This window comes from Solea senegalensis, linkage group LG17, assembly GCF_019176455.1.
Source record: "Solea senegalensis isolate Sse05_10M linkage group LG17, IFAPA_SoseM_1, whole genome shotgun sequence".
Classification (NCBI taxonomy): Eukaryota; Metazoa; Chordata; class Actinopteri; order Pleuronectiformes; family Soleidae; genus Solea; species Solea senegalensis.
In genome coordinates this window covers 7,066,564-7,078,825 of record NC_058037.1, presented here as the reverse complement: position 1 = coordinate 7,078,825, position 12,262 = coordinate 7,066,564, and the positions used below count along the sequence as shown (strand labels likewise).

Below are 12,262 nucleotides of genomic sequence, written 5' to 3'. Positions count from 1 at the left end.
TTATACGGCTTGAGACCGTTGCACAAAGGTTTCTGTGCATAAAAATGATCCAACAGACAAAATGAACACAATGACAGGAAAAAAATAAATATATATGTAAGTGTACAGTAATTATAAGTGAGTTGTACAAAAGAAATGTATGGTTGCAATTAGCAAATGTAAAGACTTAAGTATGGGAAAATGGTGCTGAGAAGCCCTTAACTCAAGTGACTTAAGTATTACAGAGGAAGTCAAACAAAGAGCACAGGTTTTTACTCCTGCATCACATGCATACTAATTATGTAAAGTGTACATTAATCATCCAAGTTTGCTGTTAGAATGCACAGCTGGTCACAAAGCTGTTTCCTAACAGCCACACATTTGTTCACTTTATAACATTGATGACATATGGCATTTTTCCACTATATCGTACCGCCTCGCCTTGGCATGCCTCGGCTCGACTCTACGCGGTTTGTTGTGTTGTGTACCATCGTGTTTTTGCTGGAAGCTTTCACAACGACCTCTTCATATAGTCACACTAAAACCAATGTTTGTTCATTATCACTGGCCTTTTGAGTCGCTTTCAACGGCAGCAACTCTCCCTTCCCTCAACACAAAGCATCCAGCTCTCATTTCTTATTGTGTTGAAGGACACTGTGTCAGACGGAGGCAACAGCAACACTGTGAGAGTAAATTGAGACGGCTGAAGTATGACTGAAAACCCAAATTACTTTACTGCTCAAAAAACCTGGATGTTCAGCAGCTCAATGAGATAAATGCTTATTGCCAACACTGCTTCTTTTCAGTTTTCAAAAATCTGAAAACATTTTTACCAAAGTTACACACTGCATCTTTATATGACATCGTTATATAACCAGAGCCAAATACACAATGATTTCAGCTCACCACACACCAATAACAATAATGCTACAGCTTAATATTTCCACAGTGTCAGTGGAAGTGAAGTGATGATGGAGATGATCCTAGACTGTGTTTCATACATCAGTCAGGACGTCTTATGGGACAGAGTGGATTTGGCACAGACCTACATTAGCCTGCTGCAGTGTCACTATGCTGCGTGTGAGAGAACAGAGCAGCCCTAGAGTGATAATTAGTCCAGTCTCTTGTTGGGCAAGAGCTTCACACTTCAGCACTGACTCTCTTCTTTTTAGCTTTGCTCATGTGAATCTCTGTTTTGTCCTCTGTATCAACTTGGCTGTTTCCGTCCCCGTGCCTCGCCGTCCTAATTAACCTAAATTCTCTTCACTTCACTTTGATTGGATTCAATTTGATTCAATTCCGCCGGTTTAGCTCAGGCATCAACATACCAGGAAAAGTAAACAAATACATCAAAAATAATGACGGAGGGAACTTTATGTGTCCCTTTCTCCTTGTTCCCAATTCTCTTTCCACCAGTCATGATGAGCTGCAGTGAAACTGAATTATTCACAACCGCAGCAGCAGCAGCAGCAGCAGCAGCAGCAGCAGCAGCAGCAGCAGCAGCAGCAGCAGCGCTCAGGAGAAGCTCAGCACTCAGTGATAGACAGAAAACAGTCAGTCGGTTTGTTTCTCACACTGCACCTCTCAAGTACCTGTGCATCTGTTCACTGGTGCTGCTACGTCCACTGTGGTTAGTAGCAGTATATGACCCCACAACTATAAAAAGCTACTTCAGTACTTTCAGCAGCTATTTCTCTTTGTATTCTTACTGGTGGGCGCGTGTTTGTGCCATTACGGATGGTATGTGATGTTCAGGTAGCATTGTTATTCAACAGTGGAAGAAAAAATATCCATGCTGTACAGTGCTGATGGTTGAAATTGGATATAAATGTGAGCAGAACATCTCGTACTGAACGGAACGGCACAAATACGTGCGTTGCGCCCATACTCTGGTGTACTGCACAGTGCCTGATCATCACTAGGATGTTTTTCCGACACAACCTACATGAAAACATGTCAGAATAGTTTTATTTGCTCACACACTAATTAGTGATTCTGCATTCAACCCATTCTTTTTAAACACCAGTAGTGAACACAAACCCGGGCAAAGGAACTGTGGGTCGGGTACCTTGCTCAGGGGCACAGCAGCCCTTGACCTGTTTCGGAATTTGAACCAGTGACCCTCAAGTTACAAGTAACGTCCTGTCAAATTTCTCCGCTTGTTCTGGGCCAAAGCAGACTGACATTTCATTTTTCTTTCTAGATCAGCCATATGGACCTTGACAGCAATAAGGACCTATGAAAAAAATGGCGATATCAAATCAAAAAAACATAAAAATATTTTGACAAAAATAGGTTGTTTGACAAATATCTAAGGAGACGCCGCTTTGAGAGACACTGAATAAGTCTTCTTTCATTCCGTCTGTTCAGTCTTGTGAGCCCAAATATAGATATTTCAGTCGTCTGATGATTTGACGTCAGGATAATCTCTCAAGCACAGACACATGTCAGCCTTTGCCCCAGTCCATGATAGACCTGACACGGATAATAAAGGTCTAAAGGGTGAGATGATTAGTCCGTTGATCAGCACTGATTTAGCTCAAACCGAGAAGCATAGCACGGTGATTTTAAGCTGTCTTCTCATGACTGGATGTGCAATTTGAATTGCTGTAATGAGTTCACTTTTACCAGTCCTTCCTCATTCATATCAAACGTGTAACATCAGCATCCTGTTTGTCATGATGACAGCTAATACCAGAGTGAACTTCTCATTTCCATTAGTGTTGATATCCATGTGCCATAATGCAGGAGCTCAAACTTGAGCTGGACGTTTTGGAGTTAGCTGAAGGATAACATTACCAGCTGGAGCTATAATTCTTCCACCTGCGCAGCCACATATGTCAGCACACTAGCAGGAACGCTGTGCTCTACGGAGTCTGCCCAACCCTGTTTTTCTCTGTATTATCTAACAGACACTGCAGAAAGCAAGACTCACCGCTGTAGGTCACAATTCGGATGGTGGAGTCACCCTCTCCAAAACGAGTGATGGGGGTCAGGCGCACCTCGAAGGATTCAGGCTTTATCAGCTCAGTCAGGTTGTGCGTCATGAGCTCTCCTTTGTTAATTGCTCCATCCACAGGGATTTCTTGTTCCCACCAGCGCTGCAAGCCCATCTGGATGGAAACGGGAATCAAATGAGGTTTGGATCATTATAACTTATGTAATTTACATCCTAATTTGCATACACACATAGAGAGACATTTTGTATTGACTTACAAAAACAATAAATGTCAACCTGTCAGTCCTTTATTTCAGAAGCAGTTGGGGGAGATGTTGTATTCATCATTTTATAAGGATTAAATCATAACTAAGCAAGCTCAACCAATTCCCTTTTTCCTGCCAAACCCTGTTCTCTCGTCCAGAAGAGCTCATTTAACTGATGAAGGAAATCAAGGAGGAACACTTCTGGCGCATTTCCACCAGCTCTACTCGCCTCGCCACGCCACGTCACGGTTTAAGTAGCATTTCCACTAGCATAGTACCTGGTACCAGGTACTATATTTAGTACCTGCTCCAGCGAGGTTCCAAAAGCGTGCTGAGTAGGTACTATGTGATGATTGGTCAGACTGCCGGCCACTGACTGGCCAGAGTGCCATCACAGGAAGAGACGTCCCACACACAAATCAAGCCGAACAGCACCAAACTGTAGATCACTTAAAACTACTTAACAATCCTAAAAACATGGGTTAATCTCCAACAACTACAGCAGTCTGGTGTAAAGTCACTAGTCACTCGTGTGTGTGTGTGTGTCGCATATAAAACAAAGTCACCGCACTTTCACTCAGCCGTGCAGTGATGACTCCGCCCACGTTAAGTAGGTACTTTTCTTGTAGTAGAGATGCAACCTAATCGTGCTGTGCCGCGTCGTGCCGTGCCGAGGCGAGGACTCCTCCTTTTTTTTCTTTCTTTTTTCAGGTCGGAATACTATCCTTAGTATTCCAACCTTTAACCCACGTTTATTGCATGTTAGGCTCATAACACACCCGTGATTAGTTAAGAGGTCTTACTACCTGTTTACTGTTCACCTTTAAAGTACAAAAGTGAATTTGGTCATCTAATTGTCTTTAGGTGAAAACTGTTAAACTGACTGAGTTGAGTTCTGTTGCTGCCATTGCATATTTCACATAACATGAGTATAATTATCATGTCTCATGTACAGATTACGGTATCTTGAGTGTTTCCATTATAAAGGATGTTCTCCATAAGACATTCTCCAAGTGACAACAAACAGGATGTAGAATGTTCCCGCTCCTCTACCAATTAACCTTGACAATAACTATCAGTATGATCTGAAATTAAAAATGAGAGAGAGAATTTTTTTTCTCTCTGTGAGCTGTTGACACTTAGCTGCTCATTAGCCACATTTACTTTCAAAGCAGAGTCCCAGCTTCTTATATTTGCAGATTCATGTTTGTTTTTTTCATTCAAAATACACCGTGGTCTGCATTATACAGGTTTTTTGCTTGTTCAGTTGTTATCTTTCTTTTCAAGTTTCTCCTCACTGTGTTCAGCAGAAGAACCTTGAACTGATTCTCTGTTTTGAGCAATTCTGAGCACATGAGAGAACCTGTCTTTAGGTGAGTTTAAGCTCCGATAACACACACACAAAAAAATTAGCTCATGCTGTTCATGTCTTGTGATACAATACAGCACCTCCGACACGCCAAGAAACAAAATGAGGGCTTGCTTCTGCATTTGCTTGGGGGCAAAGGAAAGAGAAGAGTATATTTTATCCTTGAGAATCAGCTTAAGATCTGCACAAAGACAAGTTACAGCTTCTGCATTGCAATTAGTGACCATACATGGCTTTTCAGCCAAAGGAGAAGATGAAGCCTGTTACTACTATAGAGACTGTGCCGAGTGTGAAATAAAGGTGTGATAGCTGTGAAGCAGGTTGTGTGAGAGAACAAATACCAATTATGTAATTACTTTGAGTCTGGATAAGCCACAATTATGGTGTGGAACTTTTCATCACCAGCGGTTTGCAGGTAAATAGAGTGTCTGCCGCTGCTATTTGCACTTGTCCCTGTCTATTCTTTGAAAATTGCTGCTTTTCTTCAAAGAGGCGTTGCAGTTAATTGCCATAAATTGCATAAATGTTGACCTGTGTATGAACGTCTGTATGGGTTTGAACACCAACAAAAAAGAGGGTTTTGGTTTCCTGATCACCTGTGACGATGAAGAGACATACTCGTTTATTTATACTCGTCCTAAAAATACACACAGCACATTTTACACTGATCAAGACAACAGATGGAACACACAACAAAAACAAAGTCCACCGGAGCTCCTCTGTTAGCACTACTATACTCATGTCCAACATCCATGAACCATCTCTTGCCTGGCAGCTGCACCTTCAACATCCTTTGTCCAACATTACACTGTCTCTCCAAAACAACTTGCTCCTCTTACATTATTTCCAAACCGTTCAACCTGAGCTAAACATATTTGTATCTATATAAAATCGAATGTTACACAGTTTCGATCAGATACTTTGTGACTCGGTTGAGTGTTTATTTCTGTCTCCTGTCTTACATTAAGTGTAATAGAAAACACCGTAGGTCTCAGGAAAGAAAAAAGAAGAAATATTTAATTTTGAATGGATATAATCTTATATTGCTATGGGAGCACCCTGTCAATTTACTGCAGGAGGCGTCGTGGAGCGTTTCATCTTACCTCATTACTGACCTCATTACTCAATACCCACTGTTCCTCACTTTCTTTGCTATGTTCAAGTGCAAGATAACAGTGTTTTAAATATATATATATATATATATATATATATATATATATATATATATATATATATATATATATATATATATATATATATATATATACCTATTTTCTTTTAACTGGAAAAACACTTAAAAAGGGGAATGGCTTGTGTTTGTGTGTGTGCTTGTGTGTCTCAAAGGCTGTGAGTGATGGTCTTGGCAAACGCCACCTTGAACTCCTAATGAACAAATGGAAGCAAATTGTTCAAATTTTCCAGCATCAAATGGGCAGCTTTTAATTACAGTAAATGTGTAAATCAAATCAAAGTTCACATTTTTATTGAGCGTAACACTCGTCTTTTCATATGTTTGGAATCATACACATATTTTCCAATCTGATGTATAGCTTTTTGCACCTTTGTTGTTATTCCCATTAATGCTAATGAATCGAGTGCTCAATTAGAGGCTCTATGTACATTCCATTACCTTTCATTCTTCACAATTTTCCCCACAGAGGCAGAGTGCCACATTGATTTAATTTCATTAGCTTGCTGTGGCAGTTCAGAGGCTTTTTATGGAGACTTCTGCAGGATTGATTAAAGTGATAACTAGATCCAAAAGAAACACTGGCATAAGTGGAACGTCATACCACCGCTGATCTACTATAAATTGCTTGCATGTAACCAGAAGGAGGAGAAGATGGAAGAAGGTGCAGCAAGACGGTGAGATGTGAGTTGAAAAAGTTATTGTTCAGGCACTGGAGGCAGACATTCAAGCTTTTGGACAACAGAAGGTTTCAAAGTTGTGGGCTGCAATATCAAAACCAGAGCAGGTATCACACCTTTCCCCTGCATCTGTGTGATTTGTGTTTCGTGAGTCTTGCATGTGAGTGCCTTCCAGCTAGAGCCTTTTTTCCATTTCCCCTGTCATGAGGTCACTGGACGATGACACAGAGCAATTCATTACCGAGGCAGAAGATCTAGCAGCTCTAAATATGAATCCAAAAGTGGCGAGAGAAAATGATAATATTCTCAGGGAATGGCAGGGGAGTTGCCACTGGATCTATAAATAGATCAAAATGGTATAGTCCGTGCGGGGAGTTGTCTTTACTGCACCACTGTTTCACAGTCAGTCTAGGGGCGTCTGCATTTATTATTTTGTTTATTTACAAAAAGGAGCCTTCATTCAGTCCATTGCCTTCATTCTTTTGCTTTCTTTTCAGTTTAAACTCGTCTCCACAAAAAGACATTACAACAAAAAAGAGAAATCTTATTATGTATCCGAATCAATACAAAAACCTGAGAGTCAATCAGTCACAGAGGGTATACAGTACAGCTTATGCTGCCAAAAAGTCTGAATTTTCCAAACAGCAAAAAAATCTCTTTCATCTGAGACAATAAAGGATTGGTTGTTATGCCTTGGAGGTAGGAAATAATGGTCACACAGTGTACCCTCTTGAGATATTAAGGCAAGAAGGGGGGAAAGAAATTAATTTGCCCAAACACTGATTCACTGCTAAACCAGACTGGGTTAGTGATGTTCTCTTTTTAATAAACAAATGCAGGAGAAATGTAAATCTTAATGAGATTTCTGAATTACCATGGGTCTGCTCGGGCACAGATGCAGTCAATCTGTTTTTGCACAGCACAAGGTGGAAAACGGGGAAAGCAAATGTATGTTTCCGTATTTGGATTTGGACGAACGCTTGGCCGGTGCAAACATGGGCCCGGTGAGCACAACATCATTTATTACCAAAGAGACCAACTGAGATAGTTGACAGAAAAATCATTGCACCACACAAACAAAACTGCTTTAGATTGTGTTTTCAAGCTTCAATTCCTTTAGGGTGCTGCGTGAAACAAACACGAAATTATATTATTTATTGCGAACACAACTGTCAGGCTACACTCGCTAATTCTGAGACTCAGGAGTGAGATGGATTCAGTATTGCAGCATGTGCTCCCTTCTTTTTGATAGACTCAAAAAAAAACCCTGTCAATTTACACTGGGTCGCCTTAAATAAAGTAGTTTACACGTTCAAACTTTATCAAGGGTTCCCACACCTCGGCTGACATCAAATTCAAGGATTTTTCAAAAACTTTATAGGACCAATTCCCTCCAATTCAAGGACCGAATGTGCTGACTCAGCTAAAATGGGAGGGCAACTTGTAAGAGCCACTTCCCCCATGGCGTCCACTTTTATTGACTTGCAGCTGGACAAGTTATTGTTCTTCGGATCTTGGGGCAAGTTAGTCTTTGTCATTTTCTTTGGGGAGGCGGAGATCTTGGAATTTCCCCAAGGGATCACACCATTTTCTCTCTCTTTCTTAACGCTCATTGTTCTGCTCATTACAGTAACGACATACAACATTACTTAACATCAAATACATGCTTCAATATGAGTTCTCAAACATTACAAATTCTCTGCTTCAGTCCTAACAACCTCTTTGTGGGTGTGATCACACTGAAAGTGACCAATCATAAGGTCTCCACCTTGGTCTCCACCCCCAAACTGTCAAAAGTCTGGTGAACTCGCGTGAGCAGATTTTACCTTTGAGAGCAGCCTTCACAGCTTAGGTGTTTCTCAAGCGCAGCTGTCTGAACTGCTCGCGGTACTTCAATATGCGCACGTGCGATGTAAATATCTGCACGTGTGCAGTAATATTATTTGCTCGTGAGCATGTGTTACTGCTCTCAATACTTTTAACATAAATCTGACGCCAGTGTTGTAAAACTAAATTCAAAATCCAAAATATTAGGGCTATTTACGGCCTGTGGGAACCCTGTTTATCTGAATGTGGTTCCAAACTTGCTTCTGTAATTTAAAACACAATACATATCACCATAAATGGAACAAGAGAAAGAGAAGGCAAAGTATCCACCGACTGCCAAAGAAACCATGTCATGCATCAACGCTGTGAGCCTGTCATGTGTCGAGTTTACTGGAGTAGCAGGGAAAACAGAGCTGTGCTTGCTCTTCCTCTCTGCGGGGTTCCCTTTCCCTCCTCTGACAGAGCATCTGATGGCGAGCAAAAACAGTAGCAGTTTGTGGAAAACACAGAAGTTGCTCGACTGACTGCCCCTGACAGGTTCTTAGTGATTGTGTTTGGCTCAACAAAAGCTTCATTCACATCCTCAAAAAACTGGAAGACAGACAATTAATCAAAGTGCAAGATTTAGCATCGTCAAATTGCAAAAAAAAAACAAGCCCAAGCTGTGAAGGCACTTCTATCACATGCTTAAATTGGCAGTAAGAAAGGATTTGTACTGACCCAGGGCACAAAGCTGATGTTAATTCCTCTGTAAGAGGCCGACCAGTACCAATGACTCAACAATTGCTGTGCTGGGAGCCAACATTTCAAGTAACAACTTCAGGTTGTAACAAAAGCTTCCTTCTAAGAGAGTCCTGTGCGACAATAACATTTGGGTGAACGATGCACCCAAACGTTAAAGAGACAAAAGGTGAACAAAACAACAGTGACAGGCAACTCTTTATCAGTCTACCTGCTTGATGCCGAGTCTGTAGGCAACAATGCGGTCCACAGCATTGGGGTTCATCTGGGTCCACTGCAGCTTGAAGCCGTAGACTCTGGGTCTGTTCTGCCACAGAGGGCTGTAGGTGTCATAGTAGAACTCAGGTGGATACGCCTTTCCTGTAGAGAGAACGCACAATGATAACAATATTTAATGCTGCATTCCTTTTTGAAGTCATTGAGTGGAAGTTAAACAAATTTAAAAATCCATCTCGGGTTTTTAACTTTGCTTTTGGTTGAAAATATTTTTATTTATAGTCGATGCGGTCAAAAACCTTCAGACAAACAAATGAGGTTAGATATTTATTACTGAGCGATTGTGCTTTTAAGATTCTTTACGGCAAGAAAACGACAAACAAACGGAGAAGCATTTCAAACATATAGATAAATAAAAATAAATAAACTCCTGAAAGGTCAATTTAAAGACATACAGTGGATGATATATACCATGATGGGTGAACTTAATATGTAGAAACAATGATGTGATATAGCTGACAATTTAACTGAATGTCTTTAAATCTGTTGGAGGATTTTACATTAAGAATTATAACTAATGCATAAAAATGGAAAATTGCAAATGAGTTTACCTTATTGTTTTTATGAAAGGTCATAATAATTACCAATGTATTATTATATGGTTAAACACCTAACAGCATTCATGTTCATGTTGCTGCCATGACCCACTTTTCCCTATAGGATCATTAAAGTTTCATCTGTGTTACGTGACATTCTGCGCCTTACAATGCATTCATGGCACAGAATCAAAGCATGTGCCAGATTGTACTGTCTCATACATGTACATATGTCATTAGTGTCCATGCCATGCAATGGTAGATCATATCTGCGTGTGTGAGATGTCGCTTCACCTCAACGAGAACAAAGATCATCTTTCAGCACAGTTTTCTTAAATGGAATCCTTGAGGATTTATTTGCTGATTAAATGTAGTTTGAACAGAAAACATCGTTCAGTTTTTCAGTTTCCAGTCACAGCATACACGTTGATTTCCAGCAGTTGAAAAAGGAGCTGACAGAACAATGTACTTTAATAAATATCTAAGCTTACAGCATAACCTTCCATGCACAAAAAATAGTCATTCACCTCAATGACATGTTGTTGCATTTGTCCCTCCACTATTTGCACTTGTTTATTGAAGAATGACAAGACCCAAGGCAAAAGATTGTTAATGTCCAGGGAAGAAAAGGCAGCAGAGCAGCTAATGTTAGCTCAAACAAAAGCAGCCCTGGGAATTCATGTACCCACACATAGACACAGCAAGTAGGTGATGTATGTCAGGTAATTAGACAAACTCTCAGCGTTTTTTTGTTGTTTTTTTATGTCACAGATGAATTATAGTCAATGTTTTACTGGTCTCTCCTTGGTATGAACAAAAATCCCTGAACCGTGGGCCTCCTTTAACTAGACTCAGTACAATAAAACTACACATTTTCAATCTCATTTGTGCTCAGGGAAAAATATAAAAGCAACCTCAGCCCTGCTGTTGACAATGGCAGAGTTTTGATGAAGAATTGGAATCTCTCCTTTGGAATTGTCTTCTCACCCCTCCATATATAATTGGGGTGAAAGGAAAATAATGATGTATTGTGATATTTCACGATACAATGCTGTATTGATTCTTTGAAGCGCAATATCAAGAGATCAGAAATATTCTTGACAGTAGTTTTTGTGTGGAACTGAACCCTTAGAACACAGAGCATTTTTTTCCATTACCATGTTTAAACATATATGGTATAACAGTATATACAGAGGCTATAAGAATGTGCAATAGAAAGTGTCTTATATCCTTTTTTTCAGCATAACCTATAGGCAATTTTCAACTATATAAACATACCTGAACAAAAAGTACTCAAAATGTTTAAAATCGGATTGCATTTGTGAAATTTGGAAATAGGTCACAGTTCAAAGTTCACTTGGCTCATTTTTATGAAGAAAAAGAAAACACTTTTTCTTCATAAAAGACACTTATTGCTACTTTATATCACTACTAAAAATACGACATGAAATAAATCCTAACTTTGACTCAGCAACACATAAGAAGCCTGAAGATGTGACCTATAAACACACACCCCCAGGATGTCCGTATAAGGAGTTTTGCATTATCCCCATGGCGATTTACCAAGGATGCACCTGCGGCACAGATCCGTGCCCCAGGAGCACTGAGGGTTAAGCCTCCAACCACTAGTTGGCAGTCGACTTTCCACCATTTCTCTCCCTTTCCTTCCACTCCTTTAACTCGACCAAGGAAACTCTTCATCATGTACAGTATATCATATTATTTTGACCATGAGGGCTTTTCTTAATGTACCAATTTAAAGGGGGGAAAACGCAATCCACTGCCTTGCTTTTAGTATCCCTTCATATCGCAATATATCGAATCATCACCTCTGTATTGTATTACAAGTTTCTTGCCAATGAACAGCCCTCACATACAAACATCCCCAAACACAATTCTACAGGGGTTGACAGTGCTGAGCTGCAGAGAAAGGTCTGACAATACCACAGTGAAAGCGAAGGGGAAATAAAATAGTGAATGTTGGATTTTGTGAAGGTCACTAAAACATTTATAGTCTGTTTTTAATTTTCTGTTTCAATGCCTACAGTAGGCTAGAGGCTCTAAATCCTGCACTGGATAGGAAATAGTGTAAAAGGATGGGGGTATTATTATATTTAATTCAACTATTTCAACACCAAACTAACCAAACTATTCTGCTCTGGCAAGTCAATAAAGACCTATTCTATACAATTATATTCTATAGAATGTTGATGGTCAGTATCACACACTGTTAGCTTGCACTTTTCATAAGATTTTTGACATTAAGTGAAATAAATAACACTAGCCTCAGCCTGTACTGATCATTTCTATACAGGAAAAGCACAATTATAAGCTGGAAGAACCTGTGCTATACAGTAATCTATACAATAAACATACAGCATCAGTTGTAATTGATGTTAAAGTATACACCGAGATAAAATGTCACATAATGAAAACAAAATGGGGCAAGCACTGTTTAATT

General features: G+C 39.9%; 1 protein-coding gene across 2 annotated transcripts in view; it reads right to left on the bottom strand.

The window, feature by feature from the left end:
- Nucleotides 1-12,262, bottom strand: part of LOC122783622 (MAM domain-containing glycosylphosphatidylinositol anchor protein 2-like) — a 152,948-nt gene that overhangs the window by 25,076 nt on the left and 115,610 nt on the right. For both annotated transcript variants that reach the window (XM_044048367.1, XM_044048368.1), the window contains exons 11-12: nucleotides 9,201-9,349; nucleotides 2,915-3,092 (exon numbers count right to left, since the gene is read on the bottom strand). In XM_044048367.1, the coding sequence (XP_043904302.1) occupies nucleotides 2,915-3,092; nucleotides 9,201-9,349 (327 nt within the window). The remainder of the gene's footprint in view (nucleotides 1-2,914; nucleotides 3,093-9,200; nucleotides 9,350-12,262) is intronic.